The sequence below is a fragment of the Hesperophylax consimilis genome, chromosome 3, assembly GCF_061612785.1.
Source record: "Hesperophylax consimilis isolate HC1 chromosome 3, BYU_Hcon_1.0, whole genome shotgun sequence".
In the NCBI taxonomy this organism is placed as follows: Eukaryota; Metazoa; Arthropoda; class Insecta; order Trichoptera; family Limnephilidae; genus Hesperophylax; species Hesperophylax consimilis.
In genome coordinates this window covers 24,931,285-24,952,822 of record NC_142838.1, presented here as the reverse complement: position 1 = coordinate 24,952,822, position 21,538 = coordinate 24,931,285, and the positions used below count along the sequence as shown (strand labels likewise).

The window sequence follows — 21,538 nt, the reverse complement described above, 5'->3', positions numbered from 1 at the left end:
TCTAAACATTGCTATAAATGACTAGATCTGCATAGACATGTACTTACAAACTTTTCCTACTTCTCCCTGCTGCCTCACAACAAACTTTTCCTACTTCTCCCTGCTGCCTCACAACATAATATTTTTGGTGACAGATCTACTTACTCCTGGCAATTGGGACTCTTGTTCGGAATTCAAGTAAAAAAATAAAGGTCACTATACGACCTCGAAATAATTTATTTATTTTTTTGGTAATTATAATATATGGAATTTGATCATCTAACATCTAACCAATAATACAACTCTGAAAAATGTTTGAAAATCCACGTTAAAAAAGCGTGCATACTAAACACGTTAACGTCAAACTGACAAGACAGCGCGCCGCCGAATCATTTCACTCCTGACTAAATGCGGCATTTTACACAGTATGCCCTGTCAAAGGCAAGCCGAAAGCAGAGATAAACATAAAATATTAGGAAGTGTATTGTGGGCGTGTCTGTGTTCCCGGAGGAAGCATAATTATTCTTCTGCTGAAATTCATCATACATTTTCTAATTCGATTTCATTGGCCTGTCGAAAAGCCGAAAGGTCTAATGTAAATAAGCGACATCGGCTTTCTTTGAAATCAGTATGGGTCACACTTCTAGGGGATTATCTGTCCAGCGCTGAAAACCTTCATGCTTGAAGAGAAAAATAAAACTGTCTACGCAATTTTTTCTCATTATACTGGAAGAGGAAATTTCATCACAAAACGCACGAAAACTACGTTATTTCTCAGTCACGTGAATACAGAATACACGGAGAAAAATGATCCTGTTAAAACAGCGATAGCATGCCAATTTCCTGATAAAATATTAGTCACTAAGAATAAATCGGAACACGTGTTCACGCATTTGTTCTTTCCTAATAAATATAATGATGATATACGATAATATCGATATTTGTACGAACACATTCCGTCGTCCTATAAAACATTAGTTTTTAACTGATACTTTGTTAGGAACTCTGTCAATTCATTCGTTAAAGGCCTGCAGTCCCGTTTTTAACTGATACTTCGTTAGGAACTCTGTTAATTCATTCGTTAAAGGCCTGCAGTCCCGCGATTCACTGAAAAACGAATAATATGACCAGATTTTTAACAAATTTAATTAAGCAGAAAGTTTTCTCCGTATATAACCTAACATAACTATTGTCACAGTTACACATCAGTGAATTTACGGTAAAAGTACCGATATAATACATATTTTTCAAAATAAATACGATCAACGGAAAAGTGTCAAGGTAAACCTCCGTAGCCTAGGCTAGGTAGTGGTAGTGGTAGGTACACACACACACTGATTGGTTGGTAATAAAACAATGTTATTAGTTTACGTAAGAATTAATGGTTTTGATGAACTACGTTTTATATAATTGCAATACATGAGTGCATATTGAAGCCTTCCTAATCATAATAATAATAATAATAAAGTTTGGTAATTAAACATAACTTGATTGACTGCCGTAATATAATACCATATTATGAATACGAACCAAATTCATTTTTAGAAAACGAATTTTATAAAATATATTATGATAAAACTATACTAACAGACCGAGCAATTAGTCATAATAGACCCGATGTAGTTTCACATGACAAAATTAAAAAAATAACTTATAATATCATCGATGTCGCTATTCCAAATTCTTGTAATATTCAAAAATAAGAAAATACGCAGATTTAGGAAATGAGATAAAAAGAATTTGGCATTCTCAGACTATACAAATAATACCATTTGTTATTTCGGCTACTGGCATTATACCTAGCTCTCTTATTAAAAATTTAGGCGCATTAGATCTATAAAAAAAATTATGCATACATAAAAATGCAAAAATCAGTCATTTTAAATACATGTAGGATAACGAAAGATTTTTTAAATATTTATGTTGAGGGATCAGTAGGATTTATAGGCCCTGTTAGGAGTTCTACCGAGCCGAACCCTCTGATATGAAAATATTTGGAGTCGGTGAATTATTTTCCCATTTGATCTCTGGTGAGTTGACGTGTTGTTCTTGTATTGTTTTGTATTTATTTTGCTTATATAATGCACTTGCATAATGTTGATTGACTAGATGATCATTTGTGGAAAAGTGTGTGGAAGGGTTTAGTTTTTCCTATGGGGAAGATTTAACCCGGACATAAAATCGGAAATTAATATTTGGATGATTTGTACAGCGCCGTTTTTACAACACAAAATTTAGGAATTTTCACCTACCTTTGTTTAACATGGATTTTAAAAATTGATATATAAATTTTATTGACAGCAAACTCGGTTTCAACTTCCAAAAATGCTCAGTTATGTGTTTTACGAGGTCACAAAAGATCGTATATTTTAATTACAAAATGAAAGATACATCACTGAAGCATACGGTGACTTATAAGGACTTAGGAATTGTGTATGACGCTCGCTTAACATTTCACGCTCACATTGAAAAGATCTGTAAATCAGCTACAAGAATGTTAGGTTTTGTCATACACAATTCAAAGGAACTGACAAACCTTGCAATCATTAGGCTGCTTTACTTTAGCTTAGTGCGTAGCATTCTCGAGAGTGGATCTCAGGTATGGGGACCAGAGGATACTGTCTACGTACTAATGGTCGAGAAAATACAAAAATTTTTTTTACGATACCTCTATATGAGAGAGTTTGGTTTTTACCCATGGCTGTTTCCAACAGCATTTATCTCGGGAATGCTGAATATCTGCAGCCTTAGTTCCAGACGGGACGTCGCATTATTGTTGATGGCTTACAAGCTTCTGAATGGTTTACTATCAATTCCAGACGTTCTGTCAAAAATAGGACTTTATGTCCCGGATAATTTCACGAGAGGCCGCCAACACAGGCTTTTAATTCTTCCCAGGTCCAGAACTAACTTACCAATGGTGATGCCCCTGGGAAGACTCACTAGGTTAATTAACTCCCTTCCAGCTAACTTGGATATTTTCCATATGTCCTACAACGACTTTAAGCGCGAAATATTGTATTTGTTCTAACTGCATACTTATGTATAAATTTTTTTCCATATTTTGTTTACCGCTTTTGCATATGTTTTAACTGTATACTTATGTATAAAATTTTCTTCCATAATTTGTTTACCGCTTTTGCAATGTATTGGTTTTTGTACTGTTTTTGCAAATAAATAAATAAAATATCTACATATAGGCGCAGCTATAATCATAGCTCATAGTCCCATCTCATAATCCTCCTGCGCAGCTACATATAATCACAGCTCATAATCCCCCTGACAGATACTATCACTAATGAAGCAATTATTCATCAGATAACCAAAATATGCGAAATTGTAAAAACTCTCAATATGTTGTTCGTATCGGGTACAGCGACAAATCTGAAACTATCTAATTTTTGATGGGTGATAGCTATGGAATAATTGTGCAACAGTTGCCCAGTGCTAATGAGACTATTCCCAAATTCAATATTCGAAGATTGTGTAAAGCGGAAAGATTAATTTTTAAGTCCCCGGCGTTACTCGGGCTTTAAGCATAGTTTGTCGAAATCAGACTTAGACGCTTATCTTTCTCTTTTTTGAATAGCAAGTGTGCAAAATTGCATCGCTCTCGAAATAAAACTGTAGATTTGTATATTGAAATCAAACAAACGCCGCCACTTTATATAATTAGATTTGTGTATAAAAGACTTCATTCATTTACTATAACAATACTAAGAGTAAATCAGACTTCCAAGAAATCAGATTCTTCAATAGTAACCAGCTAAAAACCCTATAAAAATATCAAGCACGTCCAACAATTGAATTTGGGAGCCACCTCTGGGCTGGAGCCCCACAAAACTTCTAAACTTACTTAATTCTGTGCAAAGGAGGGCGGTCCGTCTGTTCCGACAATCCATTGTTAATAGACCGATTGCCATCTCTAATGCACAGACGCAATGTGCGCATGCCGAGTCTTTTCAACAGGTATTTTAATGGAGCCTACTCTAAGAAGCTAGCAGTATCGATCCCCGGTGCACGTGCGTGAAACTTAACGTACATAAAAAAAGTATGACACGAATTATTAAGAGGAACGACTGCGCGGTCTTTCATACAAAGCTAAAATTTAGATTTGAGGTCAAAATATCCGATGAAACTGAATAATTATTTTTGTTCACAAAAGGAAGAGCAAATATCTAGTACCTACAGATTTGTGCTGTTTTATTTATTGGTCTTTTGAATTATACAATAAAGGCCATTAAAGAATGTTTACTAGAAATTATTTACGACAATATACGGAGCTATAAAGATATCTTGCGAATTACCAGAATAAGTAAAATTAGAAAAAAAACATAAGCATTTAAACGTAAATTACGAAAATATGTGATCGATTTATTCCAAAAAAAGTTTATTTTAATTTTAATAATGCATGCGAATAAGGATTGCATCAGGATGTAGATGACTACGTACCTATTTAATATATCACAAATAAATAAATAAAATATGAATGCTTCTTCAATAGTTGCAAAAACACGGCGTTATTTTAATAATATGAAAAAGTAACACTTTGTACACCCCACTTTTAATTAATAATAACATACATGTTTCAAAGCCAATGGCTTCTTCATCAGGATGATGAAAATTATATTAATTTTTTTTTCATTATCCTGGCAAGAAGCCATTGGCTTTGAAACATGTAGATTATTTTAATTAAAAGTTGTGTATACAAATTGTTTCAATTCTAAATTGCTAACGCTGGCTAAACCTTATGAGGTATATCAAAATAATGTACTACGGAATTGTACATCTTTAAAAAGCTTTCAGAAATGTTTATTCATGTGGTATTTGTCTCTCTCTCCCCTCTCTCCCTCTCTCAATTCTCCCCAGCAACGCCCGGTACACGTCAGCTAGTTTTCATATAAAATATGAATACCCCATAGACATATGAATATTAGTAGACCTGCCCTAAGTGATTAAAAGCGTATTATCCCCACTCCCCATACCGGTTCCATTGGAGTCGGCTGTGCTCGCGTATGGCCTCAAGTGAAATTTGAAAACGTGACGTCATCATTCTTGTGCGAACTATGGTCGAGGCATCATCGGTTCATTTTACGAAATAACACGGCAAAATGTTGACTTGTACTATGAAAACTTGTAAAAATAGATGTGAAAAAGAGAATAAACCCAATTGTCGTATTACATTCCATATATAAGCATTATTTTACTTTATTTAAGCATATTCACATCGTATAATATGAATCAGTTGTTACTATCACATCGAGAAACGTCTGGACGCGAAACACAATGCTGGTTGGTTGCTGGGAAGTAAATTATGAACATTTATAAAAGTGTCTTAACTAAATACTTAAACGAAATATTCGACTCTGAAAATAGAACCGAATTTTTTTGCCGAATTTGGACTTCGCAAATTTGTTCATAACGTGGCGAGTAATTTGCGCTCCCATGTAAAAATGTCTATTCATTCAAAAGCAGATTTTACTTTTAAGAAGTAAATGGTGATATTATAATGCGAGATGCCTATTTACTGTCAGATTGATTTATTGACGAATCACAGTCAGCTTCACTCCCTTCGTTCTTCAACAGTTGATTTTACCCCTCGCCATTATCTTCTCGTCTATTAATTCCTATGTCTGTGGAATACCCCCACTACATACATAACACGTACTTCACCTCAACCTACATATCTGTTTCTGTTATTACATATCTAATTTTGAACATTCATGAAAAGGGGTGTGGAATGCTCACGTCGTAGGAGGAATATGGATGTACGAGTATAAGGCTATGTTCTGAAATATCAGGAATGCATGTGTGAAGCTGCACAACTCCACTTTTTACTTTTTGAAAATCACAAAAAAACTAATTTCTTTTCTATAGTTTATCATAGACTAACTACCATATGCATTCCTCATTGCCCAAGAATACTTATGGAGGGAAATAATTATACCAAGTCAGTGGACATCTTCAATTAATCGCTTAAATTTACAAAAGATTGTTTTACTGAGACAGTTTAGTTATGTATAATAAATAATGTATAAATTTTATTACTCATATGTAAAAGCCCCTAAAAAGGCGTTTCGTAAATATATGAAGGAAAATGTGGGCATTGCGTGAAAACAATTTAAAATTAACTTATTTTGTACTATCAGAATAACATAATCAATAATTTATTATATCAATAGATAGATACGGAAAGCAAATATCCTTAAAATTCGCTCTTCCATACAACTTATCATCGAAGAATCACAAAACTATTATTATTTTCATATCGTGTTGATGGAGAATGTGGTAAAATATAGATAAGAAATAATAGCAATCAATAAATGCCTATCTATTGATAAAAACATGTTGATTAGCGATAAGTAATCATTTCAACATGCCGACTTTTGAAATGCATTATAACGTAGGAAGTTTTTAACTTCTTCAACGTACAGTGCAAAGAACATATTTCACCTGCTATTTCTGGAAAATAGAATAGCCAATGGAAAACATGTTATACTTACATCAGTCTTTAAATCGTTGCCGAAGGTAGACTCCTCGCTCTCCTGGCGGGTGTAGAGCAGCTGGCTGCCGAGGCGGTCCGCCAGGTCGGCGGAGGAGGCCGGACCCCGCGCCCCCACACGCTCCCCGCTCAAGTTGTCGATGATGCGGGGTCTAGGGCCGGAGCAAGCCCCACCGGAGCCCCCGTTGTTCAGGCTCTTGTTTGACCCCCATTCGAACAGACCGGCCCGCGTGGGAGCGATCTTTATCACAGTGTCTCTGATTAGTAAAGCTTCATTTAGGCCTGGGTATATATCTTCGTCGATCCCTCCACATTCAAAAGCTTCTATTTCGTCGGTTCCATCGACGCTGTCTTCGTCTTGCTTGTCGCTGTCGATGTATCGCAAGTTTGCTATGTTGGCCAGCGTGAATTCTTTGGGGGTTGGGATGTCGATCTCGTACTTGCCGTCGCTGCTGATGTCTGAGATGACGTCCTCGGCATTACCCCACTTGGCGGCAGGTGCTGGCGGGGAGAGGGGCGTGGAGGGCCCCCCGCACCCCTCGATCCGCTGCCGCTCTGCCACCACTCTGCCAAAGCAGAACATGTCCCAGACGGCAGAGCAGCAGTTGGAGAACCGTCATAAGACGAACTCCGCTTTCTGCGGCATCTAGAAGGCGTAGCGGAACACTGCGAACTTTAAACTCATCAAACAGTCTCTTTTCAGTTATTGTCCTCTCGGTATGAACTGGCACTCACTTAATCAGTATTTTATAAACATCACCATATTATTATTATACTGGAGTTGCGTGACAACACGGCACAAACTGGAGTTTCAAAAGACGACTTTAAATTACCTAGAGAATTCCTACAATATAAAGTTATTGTTTAATGTTTGGTCAAAATGCAAATACATAGCTTATATTGTTATACAATCATGATTTATTACTAAAACGCATTTGCATTGACGTCAATGCTAAACAATAACATTAACAAAGGTCTAGAAATGTACAACATTAAATTGATTAATTCAACATTGTTTTAATAATCAAGTTTTAATAAGATATATAATCTATGTACATTCTTAAAGCATAAATCAGGCAGGTTCATAATATGGTTGTATCTAGAACCTGATTTATGACGCTAACAAACTTGTTAATATCGAACAAAATAAAACAATAATTTTTTTACATTTGAAGAATATTTCAAGCGTGGTTTTAAAATGATTACATATTCGACATAATTTATTTTCTGCGATGCCGATTTCAATTTAGTTTTATGTGAATACCGCACAAGAGTCCCAACTGCTCCCAACCATTCTTCCATTCTTGAATGCCACAAGAGTTCAATACAACAAAGCTTATAAAGAACGGTTGATATCAGGTATAAGAAATTATTTTTATGCTTGAATAAGGTATAAAGCGGCCAACTCCTGATGCAAGCTATAAAATAATCGAATTGCTCTAATAAAAGTCACAACCGGTTGGTTAAGACGAGACAATACCCTAAATTAAAGTGGGAATCTTAACTACATAAGCGATAAAGTCGCCTAAGAACAATATTACTGAAATCTAAAATGTTTCTAGAGGGATACCTCGGGAAGTTACTAATTCATCGTCAATAATCGTTTCAATAAATCATCATTTTATAAAAAAAAAAAAAACCGTTTTGCATAAAATATTTTAATGGTAAGGTCTGTTTTTATTAATTTTAAATATAAATAACTTAAATCCGTAGAGATCCCTCTAGAAACATTAGAGATTTTAGTAATACGTTCATCATAAATAGTTAAAATATGAGCATCTAGCAAACCCCCGTTATTAGATTATTATGCCGCCTTTAGAGGAACTACTGCGCGGCCTTTTTCAAACAAAATTTAAATTTGGATTTGATACCAAAATACTCAACCAAACTGAAAAATTTTTTTTCAGTCAAATGTGTAGCCAATATTACCTAGTTCGGATATGTGCTACTTTAGTTATTTGTGTTTCTAATTATAATTGAATTATTATTTTTCCCCAATACAACAAAAAGAATATGCGCGAAAGACCGTCATAAGAGAAACTAACGATGTAATAATATAGTAATGGCAATATTATAATCTTTTTTGATATTCTTGTCTTGTTAATTAATTTTTTGCCATTTAATGTACCTACGTGCCTTTTTTTTTGTTCATCTCATTTGTTGTATAATGTTGATTTATTTACGTCCTGTCCTACGTATTTAAATATTTTATCGAACCCCGTGCTAATATAGATTACATTGCATTACACAACCCCTGCATGTAATCCGGAATAAAATCATTAGTATGAAATCATCGAAGAAGAAGTTAATACTAATGTTACCGTCTTCTTCAGTAATTAAATATTACATTGATGGGTATAGCCTTCTAAATTTATTTCAATAAATTGAAAAATGATAATAATTATATTTAAGAACCTGTTGCCCGCCCCTGTCCAGATAAATCTGAGTGGTTGCTACGCCACCCTTTTCTAAGATTCATGAAAAATGACTGAAGGAGACGATCGTAATTTATGTGATTACCGAAATATTATGCATACTAATTCGCTTTAGATGAAAATTCAGCTCGGAAAGCGTTAGCCAGACGTCACGTGAAACGCGGTGAAACCCAGTCACTAGGCATTAACCTCTAATGGGTGAATTCACCACCTCGGGAATACGACACGTGTGTGTCCGATAAAATCGATAGTTTTATGGGAAAATTCCGATATCAAGCCTTCTACCTGTACTTAGTTTTAGTGTATTGAAGAGAGAGGGACCGGATAAACCGTAAGCCAAAATAATCTGTTCGTTCGTATAATACAAATTAAATGCTGAAACTATATTTATTATAGGCATCAGAAAATCTTAGAAGAAAAATAAAAAGCCGAAATCTTTTGATAACTGGACGACTGATTAGGACAATCATTAACACGCGGGCTAACTTCAGATCCGCAGTGATCTTCCAATACGTAAGTTTGAAGTTTTTGTGCGGTGCACAATCTTTCATGGTATAACCAGGTATTCAAAGTATTCAATAGACGAGCGATGATTCGCAGGCTTATTTGGAGTAAAAGTGCGATGTTGCTCTAATAGGTACTATGTGTTTTTTACATGTCGCCACTGCATTCTGTCCCCTCACTATCCATTTTGTCTAATGCGGGAAAGGGACGGCGCATACCACGTGGCACACTGTTGCAGACAGGGTGACACGTTGAATAATATTTTTTTGAGTAAAATTTCAGAATCGCTGGACATACATACGAATATTTTTTTAAACATCTAATTCATCCTAATTTCTATAAAATGCAATTATTTACGTTGTGGGATATGGAAAAAAATATCCACAAAACAGTTGATTAGGTTCTTAATTTGAGTTATTTAAATAATTTGTTCATATTCATCATATCCCCCTCGATATTAACTGTCCAATACTTAATAATTTTATAATGTTTTTAAGCGAAAAAGTCACCGTAGACCAAAGTGTCATCTACATTTTTTACTCCGAATCAAGGCGATGCACTACGTCGTGTAATATTTTAAATTGAGCCGTTATCAATAACACCCCTTACGTAGATGGTGATAAGGTTTAAATTCAGGCTTAACACCATCCGCCTGTTTATTTATGAAAGAAAAAAACATGGCCCAAAAGTGCCTTTTATTTTATTTTGTGGATGTTCAGGCATAAATATTTAATTTTTTTAGATCATTTTATAAATAACTTAATTTGTCACATTATACTACAAAATTATAACCGAAAATGGGTTCGTAAGTAGGAGATTTTGAACTTTAAAGCAGTTTTCATAGGCCTTATACATTATTTTTTTCTGGGCTTATAAAAGACTTATCTAAAAAATACTCGATTATTTCGAAGGCCAAGATGTATTCTACTCGCAGTATTTAATTAAAGCATCTGAAACATTTCTAGGCGACCAAATTTTCAAACCAAAAACACATGATTTTGCATTACCACGTATGGCATCGCCTTTACTCAGGAATCACTGGTTAAAGTTTGTCGGGTACTCCTGATATACTGTATATAGCGAACAAACAAGGTTTCAAATAATGATACATCTTTGGTTTCAAACGATAAACCACATATATGTGGGTAGTACAATTAATATATAAAATAACTAATACATGATATAACCGTCCCTTTCCTGGTCGGCATGTTACATCAGTTATGTAATGTGGACAGATACAACGAGAATAGCAACAGCATGCCAGCATTGTTATTGTGCTCATTACGTTTAGCAAGGTCAATACGCCGATTGCAAGTTTGTTCCGAAGAACAATAGTCAATTAAACTATATAACTCTAAACAATCGCGTTACGAATCTTCGAAAGGTAAATCAATTTAATTGTTCTGAAAATATTTTCCTCATTCCGTAATGTTGACGAAGATTATTATTCAATGATGTTATAATGGTATTCGTGTTTGAAATATAAAGCAAATTAAATTACTTTCTGTTAATCTTCTGGCCGAGATTCACAGATATTTATATTAAAAGTACACGGTTTGGTGCTGATAATGTAAGAATGTATAAATGTATAACTAACCTTACTCCAATAGAAGTGGTACAAAGGTTAATAATTAAAATAATATTAAGAAAACCTTCCGATTACCCAACGGATCGATTATTCGAAGAATTTCAAGTGCCTTCATTTAAAGATCTTTATACTAAAAATGCATTAATTCAAATCATAAAAGAAAAAGACAAGTATCAATTTCTAACTGAAAACCGTACTCGACTTAAATATATTTTTCCATGCCCAAAATTAAACACTTCCTTTGCACAAAATTATTACACTTACCGGGCAAGAATTTTTTTCAATCGACTACCTGAAGAAATTAGAAACATTAATGATAACATCCAAATAATAAACACGGTGAAAAAATATTTTAAAGACAAACTTACAAAAAATAAAAATGTTTCCAATTGAATTAATCTTAAGAATAACTCATCTCAATTAGTTTTCTTAAATAACAATCCATTCTTCAAATAAGTTTAAAATCATTTTATTTTTAATTACCTACATACTGTAATAAAACAATGTACACTCCATTTCCAGCCACAAACTAATGCTTCTATGGAAGAGGAGTCTTGAAATATTTGATCATATATTGTAACAAATAAACAAAAATTTACTTATATAATAAAAAAAAATAAAAAAATGTTATATTGTAAAAACGAATATTTTACAGAGTTTAGTATCTAAATAGTGCAAACTACCTACTACAGCGGGTTATATAGGTGTTTCTATCTCCCCCATCTTCTGTCTCTCTCACATATACTACTGAAGTCAAAACAGACTCTACAACCTTTCTCACATCCTCCCCTATTAATTTAACTTCCTCTCCCTAGCTACATATAACTTATAAGATTAAAATTACACACTTTCGTTCAGATTTGAATTGAATAAGAAACAAATAATAAAGAGAGTATTATAAGAAAATCTTCTATGATATAAAAGTGCAATGTTCGTATGTTTGTATACTGTGGGCTCAAAAACTACTCGACCGATTTCCCTGAAAATTTGTTCTCAGAAGCGTCAGGAGTGTTTAGGAAGTGGTTTGAATAGTAGAAGTCGGGGACGCCCGAGGAATCTCTGCACTAGAATGAGACACGGAGTCGAATTTAAGTCTATACATAGTAGTTTTTTAACAGTAACTTTGTGTTATACAGTAATTAATGATGAAATAAATAGACGCCCGGCAAGATATTCGCAATAGCAAAGCGTTGCCGGGTCCGCTAGTAAGTAAGTCCCATTTGCTAAAAACCGAATGTCACCCTACCTGTCTTTATTATCTACTTTGCTTCTTCTTTTGAATAATGAATAATGATTAGTTATGGTTCAAATATTATTGTTACACTATACTGTCAAATTACCCATCTGGTAACACATCTAATACTTATTTTTTCTTTAATTTTGAAATATTTTGTGTTTGTATGTAGAATTACTTTATGTTTGTGATTACTCTTATGTTTGCTTCACTTAAATGTAAATTGTTAACCTCGATACAGGCGAGGTTGATTTTTATGTGAAAAAAACGTGTTTTATGTATAGTGAGATGGAATAAACAAATAAAAAAAATAAATAAATAGGTTCGAACCTGTTTTTGATAACTCTTAATATTCGAAGTAAACACCTGTTTACATTGAAGCAAAATATTCCTCGTCGAAATTTATAGGTGGGAACTTCTAAGGTTTTCCTTTGTATCATAGCAAATAACAACCTCTGCTACAAACGCTGTGTTTGACTTTTCCAGATCAGATTTTCGATTCCAGCAAAGAAAGAGTTGAAGATCAAATCTTCGTTTATGCATTATCATGGTCTTCCATAGGTTGGCACGGAATGCCAATTCGTGCAGCAACGAACGATATGCCCTGGGGAACTGATGGAATTAACATTCTTCAACAATGTGATCTGAAGCATGTTCATTCATGAAATGCAGATTTTTGTGACGGTTAAGATAACTTACTACAAACATAATCAAATTTCACAGTTTTGATTCCTACATTGAATGCAATTAATTTTATAATATCAACCGCATAAATCAAACTACCTATTGCAAATAATATAAATTTAAACCACAAAATATAAGATTAAAGTACTAGATGCATACTCTGCATGCGTCTAGCTTCAAGAACTACGGATTTTTCACCAAAGACAAAAATCTATTAGCAAAATCGATTGGCTATATAACAAACACCCACGTGGGTAGTGTGAACTAGAAACATCTCTGTCGGATTCCGGACCAAATCTGAAATGCACGGTGCTAATAAAACTCGACTGTGAATGTGGCCTACAATCGTGATCTTTACAGAAAAGTGTGACTTCGCTTTTCCATGAAGTACGTTGACTTTTGAAAAATATTTTTTCTTCACAAGAAGTTAAATGGCACAAATAATTTTGTACATTTGGTGCATGGAGCTAGTGATAATCGACTCCAGGGGGTAGATGCCAGTTCTACTTAAGGATAAGGAATTGTCCTTAACCTTAAAATTAAAGACTTTTTCTCTGTCACCTGAGAATTTGTGGGACATACCGGTTCTGTACGGATACGGAATTATCCATAACCTTCATCAGAGAGAACTGGGGGTAGATTCCAGTAAAATGAATTGTCCATAACCTTGAAATTATTAACGACTTTTACGTTAACTGCGATTCCAGTTCTCTCAGATGACAGCAGCATCGTCATTAACCTTAAAATTAAATTCACTGTCATCCGAGAGAATTGAGGGTAGATTCTGAAGTAAGGAATTGTCCTTAACCTTAAAATTATTAACGACTTTAACGTTAACTGGGATTCCAGTTCTCTAAGAGGACAGCGAAAAATACGTTAGTTTTAAGGCTGAGGACAATAATTGTCCTTAAGTAGAACCGGAGTCACCCTTCAGAACTCTTATTATGCGAAAAGCACGAAAAAAATCATCCAGAATCAACGAATAGATTGGCCAAACTGCTTTTAAATGTTTTCACTATTTGGGTACCTACCTACGCGTAGGTTGCAACTTTACGCCAATTTTAGTTTCTGTTGATTTGTATAAGTACAAATAAATATTAAAATGCAATTTATGTTTATGTTTCGCGTTAAGTTTTCATCAAATCATTAAGTTTTCCCGATTGTTACAAGTCGCCGGACAGTTTTATAGTGGCGTGTGGTCGAGCCTATAAATTATAATTAAATAATATTTTGACAAAAAATACACGCGTGTATTACATAAGAGATGTTATGCGACATGCGAAATCCATTACATTGCTTTCGACCAGGGATGGCGAACCCACGACACAATTTTAATGACATACGGGCAAGGTTTGAATTTGGAATTATAAACATGAATATGATCGAAAATGGATCTTTAACGATCTGCTCATGGACATTTGGTCTTTTGCTAATGCATGCGGTGAATTTATCTCTATCCCCGTCGCATAACCTGACTTTGGCGAGTTTGCAAGCAGGATGCAAGAAAAATGGCGGCTTGTACTAATTTTATTAATTAATCGCCAGACTTATGGCCGGTATTTCAGTATATACAGTAATTTTAAAATTCGCCTTATCTTTTCAGGGTTCTTACTACAGAGCAACTTAACGAACGTAAATATCTTTCAAAGATGAACTTAAAAACAACTGAAATATGAACAATAAACAACCTGAGACGCCTGGGTGGAAACCCGACGCTTTCCACCATAAGTCCAACTAACGATTTAGTTCAAACGTGAGGAAGAGAGAGTATCCTTTGACAACGTGTCTAAAAGTTTGAAGGATTGAAATTTGAGAAATAGGTTGGCCATCTCTGGTTTAGGTAATAAATAGGTACCGTGCGCTTGTAATTTGAATAAGGGTGATTTTCAGTCAATAAATTGCAACTGGTTCTTGCCCATCATAACAAAAAGGAGTATTATTGAAAAAATATATTATTGTTTACGCGTTTCTTATGTGCAGGTGTGTCATAAAACTACAATTTGGCAAGAAAAGCAGATAAGTTATTCCCAGTTGCCCGACATTCCGAGAATCATGAATTATTTTATTGATATCAACAATTGAATTTTATTATTAGTTTGTTTTAATAATGGCGATACGCGGTAAAACCCGGAGACGATGCTGGGTCAACAATATTTAATTGTGAAAATCGTGGACACAAGATTGAGGCATGGACTTATAAAAACTTATAAAAATTGCAATCAAGATTTGTATTCTATATCTCTTATATTTTAAAAATGAAAATATATTTATTGGAATGTATCGGTTCATAATCAAACGTGTTCCAATTTTAATTTGTTTCAATTTGATAATCTATGCCCCCACCTTGAAGGCAGGTACTAGGTAGGTACCTACATATATTTCCAGTGTTTTCGTCTCTATGGAACACGAAGGGACGCCTAGAGGCGTTCTAATGTTCCCACCATCTATTATATGGTCTATTTCACAGTAGGAAAGTTGAAGTCGATTCAACTTTGGGTTTCTATGAAATCATTGAATAAATAATAATACAAGAAGAGACTTGCGGGCGTATTTCGTGATCCAAATATTTGCCTAATCGAGGCTTAAATTTCCAATAGAAAACTGTGCTTGCGAAATTCAAATAGGATGGAGATCTCCCATGTCAGGCGATTGTAGGTGAGGTAAAGCGCTTATTGGGCTAAATGGAACATAAATGTTTGGAAAGTATTTTAATTTTTTTTCTTTATTGAAATGTATGTATAAATTTATAAATATATTATTTATTGTAATTGTATGAAATAGATAAGGTTGATTCCAGCTTAAGTGATGGGTCCACGACCAAAATAGGATAAGAGGGAGAAAATTGTTGAATCTTAGGAGACAAATTATGGGTGAATACGAAACATTATTCGATTACAAAAATATTCTGGAAAAATAGATATGATACAGCGTATTAATTAATCGCCGGGTCCCCAACTCATAAATGGTTTTAATTTAATTATGACTTTGTGATAAATATGTATTTATCCAAACTACCATAATATTTATAACCTATAAGACATTTATAGAAAGTTTTTTTATAAAAATGGTCAAGTAACGAATTCTAGTATTCCAAATTTAAATCGAAGGCATCGTAAAATCATAATGAAAGCAATATTTAAATACTATGAGCTATTCCTAAAACCCAACACTATACTTAGTTTATGTAGGTACCTACCAAACTACTCCGTGACTACTTAGGGATGTATAAATGTGACGTTGGGTGGACAATTGTTAGTGACTATTTTTACAATTTTGCAAAAGGGTTCTGCAAAGGATAGTTAACATAATTTACCCGAAAAAATCTTTTATCTCGAGTCCTACTTTTTGTATAGAAAATATTTCTCTTGCTTTTGAAAAGGTAGGTAGGTACATCTTGCATTTGACAGTTGTAAATGGACAATAATATAAAGGTTGTAATTCAAATACATAACCACGTGCATGATATAGTTTGATTATATTATTAAATCACTGGTCTAAGGACCCATGATGTGCTCATTCATTGAAGAACCTGTACACCACTCTGCAAAATAAAAATATAATAATTCTCATAAAATGCCAGCATTTCAGGCTGCTGATAGACCAGGTAGGAAACAATACATTGTTTCACTAATTAAATAAGATGGGGGTAGGTTTACAGGTTAACGTCAAAAAAATACGCCTACAAATAATAACGAAATCGAATTACTTGTAATAAAATTGGTGTTACTGTTAAATTAAACGCCAGATAATGCGAATTACTCGAATATTATTATAATTCACATGTTGGTCATTGTAAAAAAATGCAACAATTTTTGATATTTTCAACCCTTAACGCTGAAAATAGGAGATGCGCGATCAGTATTTAGAAAAGCTAACAATGTTGTTGTGAGATATATAACATAATTCTTCAATCTTTGAGGTTTTAATGTTGCCAAATAACTTTCAGACAACAATTATTCTAATTGCTCCAAATAACATCTGTGAACAACAATTGTCTTATTTTATAAATGGGATTTACAATTTAGATCAACTGCTCCGTAGTAACGAAATTATAATGTATTTGCGCGTACCGCAAATATACACGAACACTTACATGGACCTAGACTAAAAAAGGGCAGAACATTGTTTATTGGACAGAAACTGAACACTCATTTTACTTATTAGTGTATTAGGAATTATTCACTCAATGCCAACAGTGTGTGGATCGTAAACGTTCAAAATAATTATTCAGTGAGTCGGTACCACTGTTATATTTCTATCGATAACAAAATTTGCGGACGCGGCACATACCAACCTCATCACGAGATTGCAGAAGACTGAAGCGTGAACGCCGTGAACCCAACAGTTTGACAGCTAACTACCGAAATAGAGCGACGCGACTGCCATCTGAAGTCAGCCGTATGAAAGAGCGCTAGCTCGTTTGTGGAGACTAGCGACATCTGTTGGGGAAATTTGAAAGCGCATCTTGGTAAAGAAGATCGCTGTAAATTATAAACGGGCTACCAAAAATTTATGTGGCGGGATAATAATTATAAAACGTACCTACATTAATATTCATATACCTACTTTACTTACGTTGTAATCTATAATCAGTAATTTGGTCAAAAATATGGTGTCTTATTATTATATTTGTGTTATCAGGTATTCGAAATCAGAAATCATTATTGTATTCACAAAAATCACCTAAACAAAAAAATGAATGTGGGTAGGTAGGTACCTACATATTTTTACCTAAAATTTAAGTTATTGAGTTAAAAGATTTCGTATTGATACCACGAATTACTTGTTTTTTTTATCAGGTTGTATGAGAGAATTTCGATTTTATTTCACTAGGAACACTGTCTTTCATGAATCGAAAAAATGCAGTAGGTACCCCTACCTAGGTACTTAGTCAGATACGTATAAAAAGTTTTGAAGAGACCCATCTTGTAGGAGGAAGGAAACACATATGCCGGCAAATCGTTGCAAAGAGCCGAGCTGTTGAACTCATGAACTAGTCGTAGAAGCGACCCGTTATCATGTGACAAATGTCAACCGTGTATATATCGTCGCTGTGAAATCAAACCGGCATATCTGCGAAATGCTTGTTTTTCACCAGAGCGCTTTAAAGATTTCGCATATGATATTTTCCTTTTAACGTCCGTTTGGTTCACCTCAATGCCACCTTATGAATGAATAAAATTTAGACGAATACTGCTTATTGAAGTAGTAGTTGCAAATAAATCGAAAATTGCTTAAATTAAGAGTAAAATGCAGATATGCCAGTATGGCTTTAAAATCAGTGTAATATTTGCATTTGTGTCACAGTGGCTTCTTCTTTTGGAACCTGTTTATGGTATAAAAAAAGACAATGTTGTCAATGAAAAAATAATTTATTGCTTCACAATTTTTTTTATAAACAATTAACATAATACTGCTCTTTCCTTTGCTGGTAACTTCAAAGTTTCCCAAACGTTTATGGAAATCTGAATAAATTGACGGTATTATCCCGGCGGTAACTAACTTTAGGATACCATTTTTCTTCTTATCATCAATGGTCTCTTGGAATAAGCGTGCATCAGAACAGGATTCACGCTCCCATTGCCCCGTTTATTCCTTTTCTTCGCCTCCTCCCAGGCATGTGATCCGTAGGAGGTTTTGAAGTAAAAGTTGCCGTCGTAAATGAGACAAACATCACACTGATCTTTCTTCGGTGTGAAAGTTTGTATGACTTGAAAAAACCTCTGTACTGGTAGTAGCTGATTCCTGCAAGGTTTGACTCCTTTCTTTCTGTTAGATAATCTCTGTGATCGGCGATAGATTTTCCACCATCGATATACTCCCGAGAACTTTGATATCGGTAGTAATGACTAGGAACACTTGAGTTTACAGTTGTGGCAAGGAGGCTTCATGCTTCGTTGGTTCACTCTTCCACGGGTTTTAGACTCGTATTCCTCACCGCAGTTTCGCATCTTTCAGTTTGCTAAAGTTTTTTTATTAAATTTGCCTATTTTAATTTATTTTTTTAACCGGGAGAAATTTTACCCGGGTCAGACATTTTGGCATATATGCCGGTTTGTTTTAGTTGAGGCTGCTATAAACGCTTTTGTTAAGTGCAAACCGGATTATCTGCCAATAAGTCATACAATAAGTCATATTTGGTAGTAATAAAAATGTACTATTGTGAGATAATCCAGTTTTACTTACATGATGGACGCATTTCCCCCTTGAAAGTTTTGAAGCAACTGGCGTATTGCGGAATAGGTCTGTCTTCTGCTAAAAAAAATGGCGATTCACGCGTAAATGCATACCGGCCCAACGCCATCTGACAGATTTTTATTCAACTATACGACATGCCGGTTCAAGATAAAAATAGAAGGGAAAAAAAGAAATTTTTTGACACCAATAACTCAAAATCTCCATTTTTGCATATATGCCGGTTTGATTTAACAGCGACGATATGTTGATTATTCACCGGAACCGAAAGGATCAATGTCGCTAGTTACTCGGAGCCCCTACCATTGAATACCGGTAGAACAAAACAGCATACCTACCAGACGACTGTGCTACAAAGATTGAAATCCGCTTGTTAAGATATGGGAATCTATTAAATAGAGTCAATGGTTTTTCTGGTATCTTGGGGCCCCATACCAGAGGTGGTTGCCAATTTCAACAGTGGAGCGCAATATTTTTCTTAGACGGAATTTGTTGTGTGTTGTTTAAAATGAAAACCTGTATAGTTTAAACGGCTAGTAACCGAGTGGCCAGTGGTCGAGGGCCAGACGGATGTATGGCCCTGACCGAGACAACACGTTACGTCTGAGTCAGGCACTATACTTGTCATATTTATTATAAAAATATTGTGTTTGCAGAGTTGGTGCCAGTTATAAACTTTTTTTTGTTAACCATTTTTTCAAGGCAGCTGCCCCTCCCAACATGACGCCCCTGCCAACGCCTATGCGCCCTTGTAACACTTTTCCTTTTTTAACCCAATTCCTTAATTTCTTCTTCACCATTTTCCCCAAATATTCTACTTGATTATTATTATCTTCTTGATAAAACATTTTTTTTTTGTAAATTGGATAATAACATTATTGAATATATAAAAGAAAAACCAAAATCTAAAGTAGATATTTGCGGTAGCACTGTTACCTTTCTGGAGGATAAAGGTATTTGTGACGATCATTTTTCAAATAGTGCTGCTATAATTTGAATCTAGTCTTGGTTAAGAGTATTGCAGGCACCATCTCTAACTGACCGTCGGGTATTTGAAATAACTTAGAAACATACTAAAATGGATGTTGTGAAGTTGAATCAATAATAAAATCGAAGTAAAGTGGCATTTAAGGAAAAATCACTATTCTAACGGTCACAATTGCAAGACTTGGGTTCGAACTTTTAAAGCAATTTTCTAAGGATCCATGGAGCCGAACGGAATGAAAATTTGGATACTTACTAGAATTGATAGTAGGAAGTTGAATCAATAATAAAATCTCAGTCAAATGAAGTTTGAAAACAAAATCATTCCCTTAGGCACAATTGCAAAACTTGGGTTCAAACTTTTAAAGCAGTTTTCTCAGAATCTATGCAGCCGAACGGACTTAAATATTGGATACTCACTAGAATGGATGATCTAAAAAAGAATCAATTACAAAATCTCAGTAAATAGAAGTTTGGAGAAAAAATATCATTCTCACGGGCACAACTGCAAGACTTGGGTTCGAACTTTGAAGGCAGTTTTCTCAGTATTTATGCAGCCGAACTGACTGAAATTTTCAACATATAGTAAGTAGACTTGATGGTCTGAAGTTGATTCGGTCATAAAATCTCAGTTAAATAAAGTTCTCACGGGCCCAATGCTTGCAGGGTTCGAACTTTTAAAGCAGTTTTCTCATTTTACTGATATTTTGTATTTATTCACCTTCAGACCATCAATTCTAGCAAGTGTCCTAAATTTCAGTCCGTTCGGCTTCCCACATCCTGAGATGATCCTGCTTTAAAAGTTCGAACACAAGTCTTGCAATTGAGCCCGTAAAAATGATTTTTTTAACAAGATTTATTTTATTGAGATTTTTTCATCGATTCAACATAAGACCATCAATGCTAGTAAGTATACGAGTTCTGTCAGTTCCCTTGCATATATCCTGAGAAAACTGCTTAAAGTTCAAACCCAATGCTAACTATTGTGCTCGTGAGATTTTTTTTTCAAAAGTAATTTTACTGAGATTTATGACTGAAATAACTTGAGACCATAAATTCTACAATATGTCGAAAATTTCAGTCAGTTCTGCTGCATAAATAGCCCTTTTTTCAGGCTTTATGGTACAAAACGGGCTGAGATCTCGGAATGATCATGGTCCAAACCAAAATGAGACACAAAATCATTCATTTTTTAAAGTTCGAAACCAATAGGGGCCCATAAGAATGATAATTTTAACAGAAATGCAACTTCATGCCGATTTTGTGACTAATTTCGCTTTGGACCATGATTCTTATCACTTTTCCAAAATTCAGCTCGTTTGGTACCATAGAGCATGAAAAAATGGCTTTAAAAGTTCGAACCCAAGTCTCAAATTATCGCCCATAAGAATGTAATTTTTCCAGGGAGGACATTTTATGCGGATTTTGTGAAT

General features: G+C 34.5%; 1 protein-coding gene across 3 annotated transcripts in view; it reads right to left on the bottom strand.

Moving 5' to 3' along the window:
• LOC149425158 (C-Maf-inducing protein-like) overlaps positions 1 to 17,221 on the bottom strand; it is a 195,667-nt gene extending 178,446 nt beyond the window's left edge. Inside the window, exons 1-2 of one of the 3 annotated variants that reach the window (XM_089649523.1) lie at positions 17,084 to 17,221; positions 6,483 to 7,325 (exon numbers count right to left, since the gene is read on the bottom strand). In XM_089649523.1, the coding sequence (XP_089505649.1) occupies positions 6,483 to 7,064 (582 nt within the window). In that variant the 5' untranslated portion in view covers positions 7,065 to 7,325; positions 17,084 to 17,221. Of the gene's footprint in view, positions 1 to 6,482; positions 7,326 to 17,019; positions 17,050 to 17,083 lie in introns of those variants that run through there. The other 2 variants (XM_089649530.1, XM_089649536.1) reach the window with 2 other exon arrangements.
• Between the last annotated feature and the right edge of the window lie 4,317 nt (positions 17,222 to 21,538).